Source organism: Euprymna scolopes, chromosome 19, assembly GCF_053919585.1.
Source record: "Euprymna scolopes isolate OS-2025 chromosome 19, ASM5391958v1, whole genome shotgun sequence".
Classification (NCBI taxonomy): Eukaryota; Metazoa; Mollusca; class Cephalopoda; order Sepiida; family Sepiolidae; genus Euprymna; species Euprymna scolopes.
The window spans coordinates 86,381,766-86,403,296 of NC_136500.1; the positions used below are offsets into that span (position 1 = coordinate 86,381,766).

Genomic DNA, 21,531 nt, shown 5'->3' on the forward strand with positions numbered 1-21,531 from the left:
TAAAAAGAAACCTCCATTTTGAATGCGCCCATGTCTTATAAAAAAAAATCTACAATGGATTTTATAAGCTGATCTTGTCTGGCTGTGCTGTGATAACTCTTAAATGCACTTGTGATGTTAGATTGTATGAAACTGTTAACTTGGGTGAAAAATTTTTTTTATACTTATCAGATGCATTCCCGTATAAAACTTATGGAGGAACACTGATACAAAGTAACTTTGAAATTAAAATATGCCCTGCTGTCTCCAAGTCCATATGGAACGCACGCATGCACACTTCCTTTTTATCTTGTGGTTCTGGCGCTCTTGCTTCATGGATGAAGTCTCGTTATGGCTGAACCAAGTCCCCTTTTAAACGGGGATTAAAGGGATGATCCTACATCACCTCCAGAATTTGTCGCAATACACAAATCTGGACATGCTATTTTAAAAACTAAAATGATCAAATAAGATTTTCAGTTTGAGTCTTGATGGGTATGCACCACAGTTAAATAATTCAAATTCCAGAACTTTATCAAGTAGATATCTTTCTATTTGAAATTTTTTTTTTTTTTTTTATAAAGATAAAGTTGGCTGAAATGTGTGCCTCCAGTGAACGATACTGTGGTACAGAAGGTGGCGGAATGGACCAATCCATTGCTTTTATGGCAGAATCTGGACAGGTATTTAATCTTAAACATTTTGCTACTCTTAATATCGGTATATGCTAAGACAGTTTGTTTTGTATGTTTTCTTTCACACATTTTAAAAGAAAAATGAAAACGGTAAAAATGAGAATTAATCTGATGTTGCTAAGATACAAAGAATTAAATTTTAATTTTTGCAAAACTAATTAACTTGGTGAATAAAATAATACAATTTTAAATGCATTTCAAAGTGACATCCATTTTGATTCAAAGATTTTAATTTTTTTACAAGATTCAAAAGAATTCTATTGTTTTGAAATAGACCTGGTCACTTTATTCCATTAATATTCAGTTGACTCCCCACCCCGATGCTTTAAGAAACACAAACTCTGGAAAGCAGGATGTCTTTGATATACTTGTGTATCTAAAAGGACCAAATGGAGTACGGGGCCCCGGGTTGGCTTCACTTAGAAAATGACAGCCTTCAGGTGACACCGCTTTAGCCTTCATCTTGGTATGTTTCAAGTGGGTTTTGCAACCAAGACTGAGTTTTTATATATTTACAATTTTAATTTTCTGGATATTTAAATAATTTTAATGAAACTATTTAAACCAGTTTTTAATGGCAGAAACGAATATAAAATAACTGACTTGTTTAGATTTTTGTAACCAAGATTATTAAAATTTGAGTTTAATATAAATCAATTTTTTCTTTTAAACAATAACTTTAGTGACTTTTTATCATAACTAAGGGTGTGTATTCAACAAGTCTTAGTCTGCAACTAAAACTTGAAAAAGGTAAAAGCAATAGTTATATTTACAAAACATTTATGGAACTTTAATGTTTGGATTTTTGCGACCAGAGTTTTTGTCTAGTGCATTTATTTTATAAATCTATTTAAACCAAGGTGAAAATATCAATCCAGATCAAATCTGCCAAAAATGAAAACGCTTTTTAAAATATATAAAATACCTTGTCACAAAAGTGACTTAAAAAAATGTAAGTTTTACTTGTATTGTTGCTATTCTTTAAAAAACAAGTAAATATTGATTTAACAGCTTAAACGATTTACATCAAGTTTGAATGTGATATTCCTTCAAAACATGGCAAAAAAAATATCCAAGTTTTGGTTTAAATAAATCTCCGATTAAAATTTTAAACATAAAAACACACTTTTGGCTGTGAAAACTGCTCAAACGTACTAAGGTGAAGGTTAAAACCGTGTCACAGGAAGGATGTCCTTTTCTAAGTAAAGCCAGCCTGAAGTCATATTCCTTGTTTAGTGCAGCTAAAATAAGTAGCCTTACCAAAAATAAAATTGAGAATTTTAAAGAGGAAAATATTTTACTGAGCTGTCAAACTAACTTAACCTCCCCCTTGGTTTACAGAGCTTTCACTCTTAGTGGATTGGCAAAATGCAGAAACTGATTTTTAAAATTATCCTAAATAAAATTATTTTAATTCTGTAGGACTAGCAGGATCTGTGGAAATTCCACAGGAGACTTTCATACGTAATATTAATGTTGGCATTCTGTAAATTTTCAGCGTAAATGGAGACGCTCTGATATTATTGTAGCTATTTTAAAACTGCAAAAATATTTATCCAAGTTAGCAAGGACGCCCGGCATAGCCAGATCGTAAAATACGCTTAAATATATGTTAATTCTTGCAGATTTTGTGTCTATTAAGGTTATATCGTTTTGTTTTTATTATATAAAGTTGCAATTTCAAAAATAAAAAATATCTAATTGACTTGGGTTCATCAGCTTGAATCAAAACCAAATCTCAAATTATATATAATATATATATATTATATATATATATATATATATATATATATATATATATTTTTTTTTTTTTTTTTTTTTTTTTTTTGATACGTCATTTGAAAGACTCAGTTTATATAGAATCATTCTAACTCTTGTAGCTCTTGTTCAAGGGAGATAACTCCATATAAAAGAATCGGCTCTTCTACAGAATTGGAGGAAACTTTGGAAATTGTAAAATTGAATTTCTCATGAAAACAATGGTATCTACATATTCCTATAATTTAAGATGATCATATCCAAAAATTAGAAAATTGATAAGGTAGAAAAATTTTTTAAAATAGAACTTGAAAACACAGGTCAACAGGGAGGTAGTTTTCCATTTGAATTAAAGATGGCAGCAATTTTTTACCTAACAATTAGTTTTTAATTCGGTAATTCCGAATGCATAATTTGGAAGCTACTATTGTAACTTATTAGAATTGAAGAAAAACCCAGTTGAAACTGTTGAGACACTTGTAGTCTGTCTAAACTGTACGAACGAACTTCCTAAATCAAGATGGCCGACTCCTATTTATATCACCACAAGCAAGGGAGGTAACCATGTAACTGAAGCAAGGGAGGTAACCAATGTCTACATTAACATTGCTGCTGTCCTCAAGTGAATAATTTATTTCTGATTTAACAAGTCCCTTAGAAGCTCAGACGAAGCTCCTGCCTTGGTCAAACAATCAGACACCTGATCACAACCCCTGATCCATTCTATCTGTATCTCTCCTCTACTCTTCATTTCCTTCAGCCTTGCTACATCTATTCTCAATCGTCGATCGCTTACCAGATTGTTGGAATTCAATGTCTCCACAAGTGATGCATTATCTGTCTTGCAGAGAACGTCTGGCAATTTAGATAACTGAAATACCTCTTGTATCATAACCGCAGTCAAAACACCAGCATCAGCTCCCTCATTCAGAGCAAGAGTCTCTGAGGCCAATGGGCTTTTTGTCACTCTGTCCAATTTCTTTGACGCCCAACACATGGGGGCCATTATGTCAGTACTTCCTCCAATAAAGACAACAAAACCACCCTGTGAAGATCCATCTTCCAGACTGGCATAAGAGGCATCAGTATAACACAAAATGTGTAAATCTGAGGGCTTTCCCAATTTTGGAAATGTTATAGAACCCTTCTTGGATTTCAATTTTGATAAGGCTTTATTCGCCTCAAATAAGGCTTTTACTTTGGGATGCTTTCCAGTGTTGCTCATTTTACACACATCAAAAGCTATATCAGGGCGTGTTTGAGTTGAAACCCACATCATCTGACCTGCAAGTCTCTTCAACTCATGCTCTTCTTCATTCAGTTCATCATTTTTCCTCAGTATCCTCCCTTTGCTTATTTCTATTGGAGATATGGAAGATACATATAGATCTTGTTCTACAGTGATCCCATTTTCCTGTTGATTAACATTCAGTCCAACATATTTGAATGTTCCACTTTCATGAGATCCCACCTTAAATTTTTCTTTCAATGTTGCAATCACATCCCTTTCAAACTCTGTGTTTCCACAGAAAACAAAATCATCCACGTGCATAGCAAGAATTCCAGTCAAATTTCCTTTAATATCATGCCACAAAAACAATGCATTATCATAAGCACTTGCTACTCCTTTTAATTCAATCAAAGCCTGAGTAACTCTCTTGTACCATGCCCGTGGAGCATCATTCAATCCATAGATGCATCTTTTTAATTTCCACACTTGAGATTTAGGACAAACATCAGATGGTGGCCTCAGGTACACATCTCTCTCTAAAATACCACCTTGCAAAAAGGCTGAGGTAAAATCTATGGTCTGCAGCATCCAATTCTTTATTGATGCGGTTAGCATGACCATTCGCATAGCTTCACGGCTACATGTTGGGGAGTCAGTTTTCAGATTACTATTTTCTTCATAGCCTCGTGCTACAAGGCGAGCTTTCATTGTTTTCTGATTATCCTTGAATTTTTTAGTAATCACCCATCTTGTGGATATTGTTTTTTGACCTGTGTATGGCACACATTCAAATACTTCATAGGTGTTCATGTTTTTTATTTCTTTATGCTTGGCATCCATTACAGCTTTCGACTGCTCTTGTTCAGCGGTGAGCAGGACTACATTTTCCTGTTCAGTATATTGGGGCACTTCTCTCCAATGATCAATATGATTCCAGTTGATACAAACTTGATCCTCGTTTTCATCCTCAGGTTCTATATTGATCCAATGACTATATTTGCCAGTTGATTTAGGCTGTACTGACATAACCTTTCCTTTCTTCCACTCCCCACTTCCATTTATTTTATAAGTTATGGTCTTATTTCGGCCAGGTTTTTCGGTCTTATCTCTTAAACTGGTAGAACTATCAACAACTTCTTCTGTCTATATCTTCACTTTCTACCACTTGATTCTGCAACTCCTCCTCCTCAACTGAAAGGTATTCATTCTTCCCTTCTGTAGTGTTTCCCAGCATTTCAGCTTTTTTTGTTCTTTTTTCGTTGTTTTTATTCACTTTCATCAATTGGCACGGATGCATCCTATAAAATGCTCCGCCATGTCTGATTAAGACAAACTGGCCTTCTCTGCCTAACACTTTTGCTGGACCACGCCATCCTTTAAAACCCTGCCTCCGATAATAGATTTGGTCTCCGGTAGCATAATCTTCATCAGCATAAGTTCTGACATTAGACCTGAGAGCTCTCCTAATTCTCTCACTGGACTCAGCTTCCAAAAGGTTTCTCCTTGCACTATGGAGAGCATTTAAATTTTTTCTCACCATGTCACTTGTAGTAGAGGACTCCATAGCAGGTAACTGGTCTGTCAGAATTGAGGGTGTATTTACATTGAAACCGAATACAAGTTCATTTGGACTGTGTCCAGAGTAATTGAGGAGGGCATTTTTTGCACAAATAGCCCATGCCAAGGCAATTTCAGGTTCACACTTCTCATCGTCAATTGTTTTTTCGTTGCCTCAGCAACTATCAAATTATGACGTTCTACAGTACCGTTGCTGAATGGACTTTCTGCAGCAGTAGTACAGGTCTCTATGTTGAGTTTTTCATTCATCTGTCTATAGTGTTCGTTGTTGAATTCACCCCCATTATCACTCAGAAAACGAACAGGAGATCCGAAATAGGTAATCCACATCATAAAGATGTTTTTGATGATCTCCTCCTTCTTCTTTGTTTTGATCAATGTTGCCGCTGAATACCTGGTAGCGGCATCAATGAGATGTAGTATCCACACCTCATTGTGGATGAACTCTTTCAAATCCATGCAAACTGATTAAATCTATTGCCAAGAGGCAATCCCACAACCGGTCGCAGTGGAGTTTTTTTAAATCTAAGGCAAATTTGACAGTTTTCACAAACCTCCTCAATCGCCTTTATAAATTCCTTGTCATTGAATTTGCCACTTTTTTTAACCAAGGAAACAAGTTTTTCCTTCGAGGCATGAGCAAACTGTCGATGAAGTTTTTCTGCTTTTTTTTTTTTTCTGTGAAAGAACACTGACCAAAATTCTGAACATGTAATACAATGTTCTTAGTACCACTATGATCCAACAACTTATTTGTTAAGGGGAGACAATAGTGCCCTGAAGTTGTGGTCTTTAGTTCAATACATTTATCAAAAATCCAGCACATATCTTTCCGGAAATCTAGCACTATTCCTGCTGTCTTCATTGATTTGTGACTTAATAGAAGAGGCAAGTCGTTTTTCACAATATCTGCTTCGATATAAACTCTTATACCTCCGAGTGTAACCGGAAATTTAGCAACTTTAATTGCTGTGACAGCCACTCCATCACCAAAACAAAAACTCCGGTCTGAGTTCGTATACTTCACTAGTTGCAGGTCACTTTCATTTAAAGTATCTAAATAAACATCAAGCCACACTTCGCCAGCCAGTGTGCAAGTACAAGCAGAATCCAAGACTGCCATTCCAAATGTTTCCTTTACAAGATTTGAGATTTTTTCATTTGTACTGTTCAAATAAATATTTTCTTGAATGAACAACGTAATGTGTATTTGTTCTGTCGCTTCCGTAAACCTGGGCGTATTTCTAGGACACTCTCTAATTAGATGGTTCGGAGACTGACATTTGTAACACAACAACACGTTTCCACTTCGGTCACATGGATTAGATTGTCCTCGACGAAAACGCCTTTTGTTGTTACCCGGTTTAGAATAATTATAGTTGACGATTTCGGGCTCTGATTTCACTGCCGGTACATTTTCATCACGATAAATGTCACCAAATACTTTCTTTATCGATTCCTTCATGTTTTGATACGTCAAAACAGAACACGTTGTCCGCGCTAATTTTTCGTTCTCTTCCGATATGTTAACCGCGTTCAAAACAAGAAAAGCTTGCACTCCTTCCGGTAGAATAATGTAGAATTGTTTTAATCTTTGGTACAAAAACTCATAACGAACAAGAAAGTCATTTATACTGGTACCTGACGATCTTTTATAAGTGTAAAATTCCTTAAAAGTCATGTAAGCGCGCGTGTGTTCATCCTTTAAATATATGTCATCCAGTTTCTTTATTAAGATCTTCAAGCCATCTCGTCCGCCGATGTCACTTGTTGGCAATTCACGGACACATTCCCTAATATTCGGTGGTAGCGTCAAAAACACTGCTGGCCCTTTTTTTTCCTCAGAAAGATCCGTGAACAACGACCACATTTCAACGTCTTGTTTCCAGTTCTCGTAAACATCCTCCCCCTCCAACAATGGAGGTTGTTTGTTCGAAGTTGCCATATCCGATCTGTCTAGTGCTACAGACAAGCTGTACAAAAAAAAAAAAAATTTTTTTTTTTTTTTTTTTTCGTTTTGTCGCACACAGGGATATCTCTGCTACCATTTGTTGAGACACTTGTAGTCTGTCTAAACTGTACGAACGAACTGCCTAAATCAAGATGGCCGACTCCTATTTATATCACCACAAGCAAGGGAGGTAACCATGTAACTGAAGCAAGGGAGGTAACCAATGTCTACATTAACAGAAACCATTTTCTTTTTAATCTGAAAACTTAACTACAAAATCTGCTTCCAATGTAGAAACACCAAAGAAATAGTTGATACTTTGCCTAATTTACTTGGTGTTTGAAATGTAAATAATTCAATCAAATGCTATTTGGTATCAAATTTATTTTATTTCAGGCCAAACTGATATCTTTCAACCCTTTGACTGCAGTACCGGTGCAATTACCGCCTGGGGTTGTCTTTGTTGTAAGCAACAGTTGTGTGAAGATGCATAAAGCTGCAACCTGTCACTATAATGTCCGTGTTGTAGAATGTAGACTTGCAGCCCAGGTGAGTGAGCCTTTTGTAAACTTCAAAATCTATGTAGCTCATTAACGAGAGCAGGTTAATTTGTTTCTATTCTAAATAGCTGATGCATGTGAATATCTAAATTTGTATATTTTACTTGCATATCTAGTGTATGTTCTTGTCATTGCTTTTTGACTTGTCAAAAAACGCCTTTAATTACCAGAACTTGAAAAACTGGTTCAAATACTTTTGCCACAATTGAAACTTAAATCTCTACATTTAGTCATCAATTACGATTTTTGTCTTTAAGGTAGATACTGGTTAAAAAGCTGATTGTTGATACCATGAAACTGCAGTATGTTTTAAAACATTCTCCTTGCTAGCATTTTCTATCAGCCATTGCCCAGGAGTTTCTTTTGGTTAAAGAAAAATTAACATTTAAAAAGTTGACTATAAAACTGGAATACGTAAATTATTTTGCCCAAATTGATTGTGGCGGTTATCAATTAAAACCTTTTTTATTTGGACAAAATATTGATGTATGTACTAGTAGGCTGCCTGTATTGCCTGATCATAGCATAATTCATGCAGGTTTCACGTTTATTAGAGCCAATTCTCTATAAATTATATTGTACTTAATGATTTCAAAAGTAAAGACTTGTGCCATCAGCTAGAACTGAAACCAAAACGTATAGCTCTCCAGCTTTATCTGTTAGTGCATCACCTAAATCCATAAGTCTACAAAAACTAAGTGCAGAAAGAAATTGGGTGTTGACTTGCACCAAAGGTTTTTTTTTTTTTTTAACCAAAATTGAAGGTATACTACAGGTCCAATATATCAAATTTCAACTGTTGATTCAGGAATTTGATAGATATTTTGCACAGCAATTTTTACATAATTGCTGAGAATTTAAGACAAATATGTAGAAACTATGCATGAATAGAAAAGATTTGTTTAAGGTAACTTCCAAAACTTAATACATGAAAATTTAGTTGGTCATTTTTGGCTTTAAAATTCTAAGTTAAATTCATTTTAAATTTTGGAATGTTACAAAGTCTTCAACTCGTGATTTAAAAAAAAAAATAAATAAATAAATAAATAGGAAGGGGCTTTTAATTTAAAATTATATACTCCAGAATCCTTGCTCCCTTCTCCAAGAAAAGACTCTTGAAATGAAAATTTAAAATGAACATTTGCACACCTTAACATTTGTCCAATAAAACCATATTCCTAACAGACCTGTAATATTTAGTAGTTAAATTAAAACTGAAATATCATTTTACAAAATATGCAGATATCTAAACTAACTTAGATTGCATATACATACAAAGAATGCGGTGCTTCTATTGTGATTTTAGTGTTGGGGCTCATTTATTGGGCCCTTGATTAAGGGATTAGACTTAATTCACTCCTGTCCATTTGTTTGCACTTTTCTTAATAACCATGCCTTGGAATTTATTTTTTTTTTTTTTTCACATTAGTCATGGTGAAAGTAAATTTTTTTGTTAAAACACATTTTCCAGGATAACTCTGGTTACCCCCCTTCCCCCGGGAGGCTTTATAGGAGTAGAATTGTCCCTCCAGTCCTTCCTGTATTATAGAGCTCTATTCAGTTTGATTTCCAAGGGAAAATCAACACATAACCGAAAGGGGTTTGAATAGTCAGATATGAATGAAAGACTTGTGTCAATCATGATTTAACAATTTACAACTTTGAGAATTGCTATATGAATGAGGTTTTACTCGTTGCTGAGCCGATGTCTGTAAGCGCTCTTCATTGAATGTTCCCATTTTATTGTTTGGTAAAACTAGTGGTAGATTAGTCATTTAAAAATCAGACAACTTGGTATCTAAAAGTTCTTTTTTAAATAGAAAAATATTAAAATATTGCATATATCTCCTAATATTAGTGTGGCTTGCTTGCTGTAAATATCTTTTCTACTCTGCTCATAGTAATAACTGATATTGGTTGGCCAAAAATTAAGGAGGAACTAAACATTAAGTTGGTAAACTGTTTATAATTTTTCATGCTAGATTATACCTTTTTAAAGGTTTGCAATTTTTTCTAAATGGCAATCAGCTAGTTTTCACATGGTCACTGATCCTCTTTGGTCAGCTAGAGGGAGAAGTGCCAGAGCATTTTTTTTTTTTTTTTTTTTTTTTTTTTTTTTTTGTTTAGAATAGAAACCTCGTTATGCAGGTTTCTGTGCCTGCTCCCATCTAAGGTAAAAAAAAGTATTTGTCCTGCTTGATTTTGTTGCCGATTTAAAACGGTTGGGTACTGTACAACTAAAATACAAAATATGGCAAAGAGGACAAATACAGATGAACAGTTACAAATATTTATTCTGACATAAATACACAAGGAACAAGCTGAGTATGCAGGGTTCCCCTCTACAAGTGAAAAATTTAATTCCACCATAACTGTTTGTACAAAATTTCAAAAATCCAAGGTGTGATTATTGAGAAATGAATGGAGGTGAATTACGAGGTCCAGTTCCTTTGTCGGGGACCAAAAATGTAGAGAAAACTGAAGTTGAATGAAGATTCTTAAAGTAAGGTTGAATAACGGTAAATATTGTACCTGGACAACAGCAGAGACTGGATAATGTGGAGACGGGGGGGGGGGGGGGAACTGGATCCTGGACAGCATAGCAAATTGATGTAAACATCCCTAAGTAAAGGTATTTCTGGTAGATCCAGTCCATTTGAATGTAGCTAATGGTTGGATTGACAGGAACGGTGGTTGCAGGAAAGGCTGGGATTGGGTGTCAGCAGGCACTGGGACAGGCAGCCAGAGGCTACAGGCAGGAACCGCTTGGAGCTGCTTGAAGACACCATTGAGTTGTTGGAGCATGCAATTCTAGAAGTTCGTGAGCTGGAAACTTCAAGAGTTGGAGCAGAAGTGGAGACCCAATCAGGTAGATGAAGCAGGCAGCAAAGAGTGAGGAAAAAAAAAATGCATTTTAATAGTTTGTGAGCTGTCATGAAAAAAGAAATTTACTACTGAGTCTTCCACTTCCTGGTGGTGTCTACTCCTAGGGAGGGGGGGGGCCTCCTTAACACCAGTCGAACTTTTTTTAGCCAGACTTTACTTGCTGAAAGGTTACTACAGTCAACATGCTTAGGCCACTTTATGAACGATTTGAGGTCAAAAGTATCCAGGATGTTAGTTGACACACACATATATATATATATATCTATATAATCTATAAAAAATAAAAATCTGTTAATCATTAAGATTAGATTTTTGAAAGATATGCAATGCTAAGGTGTGTGGATAATTTTAGACTGTAATTACTGGTAAGATACAAATTTTACAACCATCAAACCTCTTTTGGGTATTAGGTGGTGTCTTAGCACCTTTGCTTCTGTAAAAAGCGTTTTAATTCTGCAGTGTTTGTAAATGAATAATGAAAGCTGCAACAATCTTCCCTTTCAAGACCTAAAGTACAACCAAAAATGTCTGAACTTCTCTGCTTGGAAGCTTATTACCCTGTCAACATACCTTTCTACACAGAAGCAATATCCTCTTTTAGTAGACAAAAGATAAGTTTTGAGTCTATTTCATTTTATTTATATACAGGACTTGGTAAAAAAAAAAAAAAGCTTAGCTTTGCACATTTTAAATTACTCTCAACCAACTTGTAAAATAAGATCAAAATTGTATAACTAGTATGCTGAACAGTAAGTAGTTAAGGTTCAAAAATAGTAAATTCAGTCATTCCAAAACTGTCATATCATGGTCTACAGTTCAAGAACTTGGACATAAAATATGCATCTAGTCTATTGTGGATGGTGAGTCCATCTTGGTCATTGCTGAGTAATACGAGAACACTAAAAGTTGCAGAAATTAATCAGAACTGAAAACTTTAAATACAAAGGCTAACGTAGCAGTGTATGTTTATTACTATTATAAAACTGGACTATTGATCCTTATGTAAATTTGCCATTGTTTAAATGGAAATGTATTGCATTGCTTGCTCAAAGAATTAATATTTTTAGAATGTTATTTGTTACGACTCCCTTAAATAGTATTGATTGTAACTGACAACTTGACTCTAATGGATCTGATATGAAAACTTTTTTGCATAGGCCAAAATTTAGGTCCTCAATTTTATAGGAGGCTAACCTTAAAACACTTGCTCTTACAGTTTAACTAAGATTGTCAAAAGGCCCGTTTTTTATTAGGTTGGTGCAAAAATGTTTTTATAGTTTAACATCAAAAACATTTTTGCACCATTTAGATATTGACAAATTTAGACATAAGATTACAGTAGTTTGGTTACCAGAAGTATCTTAGAACAGACTTCAGGTAAAGATAGTGTTGCTTGGTTATCCAGTTGGCAGCAAACGTCTTCATTGATGCTTAGAATCTTGAAGGCATTTTGATCAAACCCTTTAAGTCTGATCCCATGTGACCAAATAACATTGCAGGAGCTACTCTGAGGTGGATGGAATGTTTGTGGCTGCTAGAATTTAACTTGCTGACTTCAAATTACTTTTTTTTTTTTTTTTTTTTTTTACACTCCTAAATATTTATTATACACCTACAGATACTGTTTTGTACCTCCATGCTCAATCGTAGGAATAATCATTACTGCTGGTAGGATTTGAACCCGGTTTTAAAATCCCCCCCCTAACTCTGCAGTCTAGAGGGTATATATTATACCTGAGACAGTGGTGTCTGTTAGGCAAATGATCTCTTTAATGACCAAAGGAAAGAAGCAGTGAAGTTTTGCATTCTCAGCAAATGCATATTTTGCACATTTTGCAACTTGCAATGAAAAATATTGTTTCTGGTTTATTTGGCTCCTTTTTAGAGATAATTAAACTATATGCTGAAATAAAATAAGCAAATTACACGCCCCCCCCCCCAATCGGTATAAATTTTGAAGTCTGAACATAACTTCATGGAGTTTAAGTTTATTTGAAACCGTTTGGATGATATAAGGGATATACCTCTTATTTATAATTTTTTTTTTTTTAAATTGATATCACGAACAACCAAGAAACAAATGCAAGTGATTTGTTTTTGATGACCAATCCATGCCATTTTGTGCTCTATATAATCAGTATTTATGGTACTGTAATGTCTCCTTTCTGCTATGCATGCAATCATGTCAAAAAAGGTATGCAGTTCTCACTTATGCACTCAAATCAAAGCTTCCTCTGTTTAAAACTATAGTGTTTGGAATATCCAAATGAATTATGGGCATTTTATACACTAGAGAACATTGTAGCCAAAGGGAGATATGGTTTGAGTGCATGAAAATAAAGTCTACAATCAAGATGTAAGTAGCTAACAAATAATAACTCTTGGATATTAAGAGTATAATACAGGGTGACCCAAAAAACGGGCCACAACTCTAATTAGGCCCCATTTCTTAGTGTTTTGTCCAAATTAAATGAAACTTTGGTCATAATAGTTTATTATATTCAAAACATCACATCAAAACACAAGGGTCTTTAGCCTCTTTTTTTTTTTTTGTTCTCTAGCATATGTTCTAGATAGCCTCCATTTAGCTTTTTTTTTTTTTCTCGCCCTGTATAAGTGGTGTTATTGCAAGTTTTGTGCTAGACCTTATTTTCTAGAGAATATAAACTAGGTTATAGTTATGCTGCATGCAAATGACAGGCTTGCATCAGCTAAAAGAAATTCCTCAAATATTGGAAATGTTTGGTCTGGAGATTGGACCATTCAGAACTAATTTTCCATTTGAGAAAAAAATTAGTATTCATAAATCATGGTACTTAAAAATATTCAACTGGATATGGTACCATCCTAGGCATTTTTTATACCATTGATTAGAAGCAGATTAGCATTTTCCAATGGATACTGGCTAGCTTTTTTTTTTTTTTTTTTTTTTTTTTTCTAGCAGAAGGTTAAGTTTCCAGGGAGCCTGACAGTTTGGTTTTCTGGAGCCCGTCACCCTCTTCAAGCAAGATGGGCCCTTTGGATGTTTTGATTTAGTTAGCAAAAGACTTCTCATTTGCAAGTATGTTTAAAGGAAGAAAATGAGTATCTTTAACCTCCAAAACTCATACAAGCTCCCATTGGATGGGAAGATTTTGGATAAGAACAGTGGATGAAGAGGTGATTCAGAAAAGGAATGGTAGGAATGCTGAAAAAAGCAAAACTCTATTAGCAATGGAGTTTTGGTTTATATGAAACCAAAACTCTATTACAGTATTCTTGTACTTTCTTTTTCCTGCCAGATTCAGCAAAGAGAATGCAATGTTTGGATACCATGCTTCTAAGCATTCTGTTCGTTCATCATACCATCCTCAAAGTTAGGTTGAAGAAAAATCTTGTCAATTTTTTTTATTCTATTGAGAATAATGCTGTATAATAAAAAGGACTTCTACCCCCCCCCCCACCTCAACATTTAGTGGCTTCCCCTCTAATTATAGAATTTTTTCACTTTGTTGATTTTGAGCCCAGGGGTGGTGAGCCTCTAGAAGAGAAAATTGAATTTGAATCTTGTATTCAAGGCAAATCTGATCTTGTCTGTGCAAAAATTGAAAAGGACTTGATGACATTGAAAGCATAATTTCACAAGGTTAAATTTTAAAAATGTTTTTTAACTTTTGGCCTTCTGATTGGGATGAATGCTACCAAAAGTCTAACAATTTTTCATTAAAAAAAATTATTGTACAACATTACTTAGTTTTCTAAAACTTTGAAATTTAACCTTCATGAAATAATGCTTTCAAAAGATGTGATTAACTCCTAATCATCTCCCGAATGTTTTAGTTAAAATACTGATTTTCACATAAATGCTTAAATTTTTTTTAGTTTTATTTTTAATATTGGAATTCAAAGTTTTTTTTTTTTTTTTTTTTTTTTTTTTTTTTTTTTTTCTAGGTAATTGCCAAAAAGAAGAATCTTGATTGGCAAAGCCTACGAAAATTATCTGAAATTCAAGAAGCTTTGAAATATGACGTGAAGGAGATGCTCACTTGTGTGAAAGAATTGCTTCACTCTGAGCCGTATACCAAAGAAGAGATCTGTTCTTTACTTGAAGTGAGTTCACAGGAATTGGCGGAAACCAGCTTGAGTGCTAACACTTTACACGGTAAATGCATTTTTGTATTTTATAAAGTAGAATACCCATCCTAGGATGGCAAAATTTCAAGTTTTGCACCACTTTTGACCCCCCCCCCCATCAGATTTAGTTAATTCTAGAATTCAATTTTTCAAAATCCATAAAAGAAAATGCATAAGATTTTGGGCTTAAGCTTAAATTTCTTTAGAAATTCAGTTTTACTTAGCATATGACTATGGATTAATGCAAATATGAAATTTTGAATGGAAAATTGTGCTCATATTATGCAAAAGAAAAACTCAAAAGAAATTGAAAGCTATCAAATTTCAAGCCATTTGGAGTGATCTTAATTTCCACCTTTTTTTTTTTTTCTTTTTTTTTTTTTTTTTCTTCCTCTTCCTTAACTGAATGTAGCCCACATTATCTAACCTTACACCTAGCAGCTATTTGAAAATTAATCTGTTAATTAGATTAGGAGTGAATCATGTTAACAAATTCCTGAAAATTTGTTTGACACTTCTACTTCCAATAAAAATTTTTGCTATTTTCATAATAGCATTATACTTCAAGCAAATTTTTTAATGTAAGAATGATTACCAAGCACAACTTGCACATTTATTAGTTAAAATTTTAAAAATGCATAAAATTATTTGCAGATAGTGGCCATTATCTATTTTAATATAGAATATAGATCATTTTTCTGAACGTTAAACCAGATGCATCTTGCTGACTCCTTTTTAGGTTAAAAAGGAGCCATAATTTGCCTGTTATGGCAATGTAATAGATTTGTTTCATTCCTAAGCATTTTGAGCTAAACTTGGTTTTCTAGTGTTTTAATTTTTTTATTTAATTTTTTTTTTTTTTTTTTTTTTTCAAATTATCCAAATTGCATTATTAAACTAGAAACCTTTCATTTACTAGACCTGATAATTGCTTCAAACATTTTATTTAAACGTTAATAGAAATTACCAAGTGTAGACTATTCTAGAACTTAACCAATAAGAGCTAGACATTTATTTAGAGAATGCTGTCACATGTGATGATTGGGAAGGAAGGTCTCATGTGTAATTTTTTTTTTTCCTCTTCAAATGGTCATACATATAACGCTTCTTGCATTTGTGTTGGATCAATTCTTTTGAGGATTTCTCAGAAAATGGATTGAAGAGCCAGTATCCTAGAGGTTCTGGCCTGCAAAAATGCCTGGGCAGATCTGTTGGCATTCCTCAGCATGGGTGCCCCAAACAATTAGCAATAATTTCATCCCTCTTCAAAAGATGAAGACAGTCCTGCACAGTTCTAGGAAGTTCACCCTCCCAGGCTCTAACAGATATACATTAGTCAGAAAAAGCCATTCAGGAACTTGCCCAGATTTTGCTGTCTTTAGGACACATTAACCCCCCCCCCTCCGGGGGGGGGGGTTCTAATGTTGAAAGCGTTTAACCAGACTCATTGACCGCTTAATTTCTTTTGATTTTTTTTTTTTTTTTTAAAACAATTTTTCCTTTTCCTTTACAATGTGAAGGAAAAATTAATACTGTCAGAACTCTAATTCGTACTATCTCCTGAATTCAAAACACTAACTCAACATCTATTCTTTCTTGGCAATCAAACACCTTATGCTACAAATTCCTCCTTATAGTTCCTATTCCCTCTTATGTAAATTAATACATGTATATAAAGAATCTATAAACTAGTTTTTCTTTCTCCCTCCCTTCACCTGACTATCAAAATGGACGTGCTGCTGTTTGTGAGCAGTTTCTATGACAGCAATTTGCAATTATTACACCACACAAACTTGGAACATGACTTACTAACTTGACAGTCAGATATGCAAGGAATCATTTAAAATATCGCCTTTCAATTCATGCCTTGTTAACTGCTTATTTCAATTAAATCTAGCACTAATTTGTAATTTAAGTTTTTTTTTTTTTTTTTTTTTTTTTTCCCCCCCCCCAAATCAAATTTGATGCACATTTTATTTGGATTAACAATTCTAATGTTTTTACAATTAGTATAACATGATCATTCAGTTGTCGAATGCAAAAATATGCAATGTTAGTGTGAATGGAGACTTAGAAAAATATTAAGTTTGGCAGAAGAGTACCTTGTAAGAATGCAAAACATGGCTGCTAAAGCATTTCACAAGGAATATTGATAAATGCTCAAATGAAAAATTGCATGATTGACATTTATTGGTGCATTGCTACCAAAAATGTTATGTTTTTAATCTTCGATTTTTGAGTCCTTATGAAGAGTCTTCTAGTAATGCTTATGGTAGTCATGTTTATTGTAACATAAGAGTGGATAAGCAGTTCCTCTCCACCCCCAAACAAAACTTTTTAAAATGTTTAAATTAACTTATCCAGATAGTAACTTATCTTGATTTTTTGGTAACCTTTGCTGCATATTTGGTTTTGAACTCCTGTTCTGTTAACTAAAGTTAAACATTTGGACTACCCCCCCCCCATTTTTTTTTTTTTTTTTTTTTTTTCCAAGTTAACTAGATTCTGACTGATTTGGCAACTATCAGTTGTAAATGCTCCAAATTAATCTGTGATAAATCCAATTTGTATAATAAAAATTTTTGCTTCAATTTAGAACTTGTCTCCAAAAACATTAGTTGGACAGAAACTTACTTATTGGTAAGTCCACTCCTGTAAACCTTGCTAGTTTGTTAAAATATTAGAAAAATTTATTTTCTTACTATTTGATAAAATGTTAATTTGTCGACCTAATGCATTACTGTAAACTTAAATTTTCAGTTGAACAATTCAAGCTGTACGACCGTGCAACTCATGTGTATGGTGAAGCAAGTCGGGTCTTAGAATTTAAAGCCATCTGTGACATGCCAAGTGAGGATGCCTGTCAAAGACTTGGTCAGTTGATGAATGAATCGCATACAAGCTGTAGCAAGTTATATGAATGTAGCTGTGAAGAACTGGATAAATTGGTTGAGATTTGCTTGTAAGTATAACTTCTGACAATTTTTTTTTTTTTTTTTTTTTTTTTTTTTTTTTTTTTACACGGTGGTCACCACTTAAGGCCCGGAAGCCACTAAGGGATAAGGGTTATTGCAAGTACAGTACGTTAGTGTGGAGATTTAATGAAGTGTTTACTTAAGAGGGCGGTTCATTAGGAATTTGTTAACGTTGGACTTGAACACATCCAGGTTGTAGTAAGATGGGAAGCAGGCAGACGGAACAGTTCCACAGACGTGCAGTTCTAAGAAAGCTTTGTTCATGGAATCCACGCTTTGATTTAGCCACAGATAGTGGGGGGAAATTTCTCACGGGTTTCTTTCATGAAAGATTGGCAAGGGGGACCAGAGATTGGAGTTCAGATGAGCACCTGCCATGGAAATAACGATAAAGCAAGGATAGGCTCGCAACGTCTCTTCTGTGGGAGAGAGGTTGCAGGGTAGAGAAAAGGGCATCCCCCACTAAGCCAGTCTTTTTTTTTTTTTTTTTTTTTTTTTTTTTAGCAGCTCCTGCCCAGATATGGCAGCAGTATTCCATATTTTGGCCGTATTTGGCTTTTATATAGATAGAATTGCATCAGTAGTGATATCTTTTGGAGCGGTAGAAGGATCCACCATCTTTTCAGCGACCTTGGCAACAGACTTGATGTACGTGTTCTATTTCAGATCAGGAGTAAAGGACAAACCCAGAAGTTTGTCAAAACACGGAGCTTCTCCTAGAGCCATCCATTTCAATTGATGCCAGATGGGGATCAGAGCGTTGATGTAAAGATAGGAGTTTGGTTTTTAGATGCATTAAAGGTAACCAGCCACGTCTCCCCCCCCACTGAACCACGCGCTCGAGATCAGAGGAATGCCAGAAGTTCATGACTTTGTATTTCTGTATGTAAAATAGAACCATTTTTATATTCTAATTTCACTTTAAAAAATTTTTGTAATCTTACTAGCAGACTGCCCACTCATAATCAAATATTATGTAGATTTTGTATTTAAAGAGCCAATTCTTATATTGTACCCAATGTGTATATATATATATATATATATATAATATATATAGGGATTTCAAAAGTATAAAAGACTTTGGTACCATCAGCTAGAACCCAAACATTTAGCTCTTTGAAGTTTTGATACCCATCTGTCATCAGGTCATATGGTAGCAAATACTACTAAAAATTAATCATGCAAATGTATATTTGCACATGCATGGCAGATGTAAGACTTGATTTTTATCCCAAGTCCAAATTTTTTAATTTAGACCTTAGCATCTTAGTTTGTCAGATACAAACTAAATCAAATGTTTTGCAGGTCTAAATATCCCATGTCAAGATTAGTCTAAAAACTAAAATCAAGTTTGGTAGATGGTATAGTGGATAAACTGTGGCCCTTTATATCTCCCATTGATTGTGTTTGAATCGGGGGGGGGTGTAAATCCATTTAAATACATGTGTTCATTTTTCTAAAGTAGTTAAATAATATTGCTGCCAATGTTATTTTGTTTATAATGGACTATTCCAGTATATTTTAATTTATTCTATGAATCCATTACACTTGCTTCTGCCTTTAAAAATAGATGGATGCGTAAGAAAGCAATGCACAAAAATAAATGTCATTCTTGCTGCTCTTCAATCTGTTCTAATTTCAGCTAACTTATTCAGTTGGCCTGGACACTATGCCAATGTTCTAGGCTTTTGTGCATGACATAGGCTATTTCTTGCAGGTTAGTTTGAGGATTGGCCCTGTTATGGGGGTTGGGAGGTCAAACTAAATTTTGTCTTTTTCACATATATCAGCATTTTAAAGTGAGTAAAACCATTAAAATTTTTAGTTTGACGCGACTCCTTTAATCTTTCCCTTCCTTGAGTTTTCAAATCTCGACGTGACTTGTTTATTAATCTTTCACTTTCGAATTTTGATGTGACTCGTTTAATTCTTCCTTTGACAACGCTTTAAAATTTCATCTCGGTTGCAGCAAATTTATTTATCAGGTTGAAATAGCTTATAATCAAAAAAAAAAAAAAAAGAAATGGATTCTAATCAGCATTCGAACATTCTCATTTCCGACTTCTCTTCGCTGCTACCTCTATCTCACAGAAGAGATATTGCGAGTTTGTCTCTGCTTTATCATTATTTTCATGGAAAGTGTTCGACTGAGCGTCAATCTATGGTCCCCCCCTCACCAAACTCTCACAAGAAACACTCGTCTAGTTGAAAACCCTATCAATAATCCCCCCACTCTTTATCCGTGCCTAAACCTAAACGTAGAATCCATAAACAAAACTTCTTTCTTAGAACCGCACGCCTGTGGAATTGTCTCCGTTTTCCTGCTTTCCAGCTGACTAAAATATTGTTGCCTTTAAGTCCAACGTAAACAAGTTCTTGATGAGCCGTTCCACTTAAGTTAACAAATTTACCGAATTTCGATTACTAACGATTACTATATTGTCCAATTGACTACTGTACACTCTTAACCCTTATCCTTGAGTGGTCTCTGGGCCTTGATAAGTGGTTATGCTTATGTAAAAAAAAAAAAAAAAAAAAAAAATGGGTCAAAGATGGGTCACTTTAACTATTCCCTAATAGTTAATTAGGACAATGAAAATATTTTTACAAGTTTAATTTGTATCCAAAATTAACCAACCATAAAGTGTTAAAATATTCTAAATTTTGCAGTTATGTTTATCTATTATACAAAATGTTATAAAAGTTTCTTTTCTTTCTCAGGAAATCTGGTGCTCTTGGCTCTCGTCTGACTGGTGCTGGTTGGGGTGGCTGTGCAGTTTCCTTGGTACCGCAAGAAATAGTGGAATCTTTTCTGGAGAAAGTGAAAACTGAACATTATTTGACTAACCCAGAACGAGCAAACAAAGTGACAGAATCGTTATTTGCTTCAAGGCCTGGTGGTTGTGCTTTCATCTGCAAAAAAATTAAAGAACAATAGTTCTCCACCCTGCTTGCCTTTTTTTTTTTTTTTTTTTTTTTTTTTTCAGAACATTTGCTTCCTTGTTATTCACTGGTGTATTCTATCCAAAGATCAATAGGTGTATTAAATTCTTGAAGGATTGTTTGTAGGCTTGGATGATTTAAAAATTATTGTTAATAGTCTAATAGGTTGTATAAAATTGTTGAAATTCAAATATTTAATAAAGTCAAATTATATTTTTTAGACATATCCTCTCAGTCCTTTGAGACTCGATAAGGATTAACTTTTTAAAACTTATTGCATAATTTAAGATTGATAAAGTGTACTTCTGCTGATCCAAAAACTTTACTTTAACATCCTAAGGTTGTAGATATTTATAAATATAAGGTTTGGTTAAAATTTCTGTTTTCAGAAGAATAGCCTTAAATACAACTTTTTTTTTTTTTTTAAGTCAAGTATTTTGAAAAGATAACTCCTAGTATTTCAGAAAGTAATTTATGATTTACTCGATTTAGGCTATATTTTAGTCCTTATTATAAAGATTTTTTTCTGATTTGAATTGCTTCCCCTTGAATAATTTAATGTTAATATTGACTTTTCATATTTATGCTGAAATTCGTTTGTTTTAGAATTTATTTTAAAATTGGTCTTTAATTTTAGCTATATCTTTGTTAAAACTATGGGATATTTGCTTAAACCAGAAATGTGGGATATGAATGCTTTAATATTATGGATTAGTTTAATACTGGTTACTTCTGAAAGTGGGGAAAATTCTTTTGCTCTTGCTATATTTATAACTCCAATATTATTGGTGCAAATAGTCAACTTGGTAAATTTTTCTTTTTCCTAAGAAAAAGAATTAAGACAATCTTTTATATTAGAACT

At 33.9% G+C, this 21,531-nt stretch overlaps 1 protein-coding gene across 2 annotated transcripts in view; it reads left to right on the top strand.

Moving 5' to 3' along the window:
* LOC145239818 (N-acetylgalactosamine kinase-like) overlaps positions 1-20,708 on the top strand; it is a 47,243-nt gene extending 26,535 nt beyond the window's left edge. For both annotated transcript variants that reach the window (XM_080103348.1, XM_080103349.1), the window contains exons 6-10: positions 564-662; positions 7,589-7,741; positions 14,569-14,779; positions 17,512-17,713; positions 20,448-20,708. In XM_080103348.1, coding sequence (XP_079959474.1) covers positions 564-662; positions 7,589-7,741; positions 14,569-14,779; positions 17,512-17,713; positions 20,448-20,664 — 882 coding nt within the window. In that variant the 3' untranslated portion in view covers positions 20,665-20,708. The remainder of the gene's footprint in view (positions 1-563; positions 663-7,588; positions 7,742-14,568; positions 14,780-17,511; positions 17,714-20,447) is intronic.
* Positions 20,709-21,531: the final 823 nt, after the last annotated feature.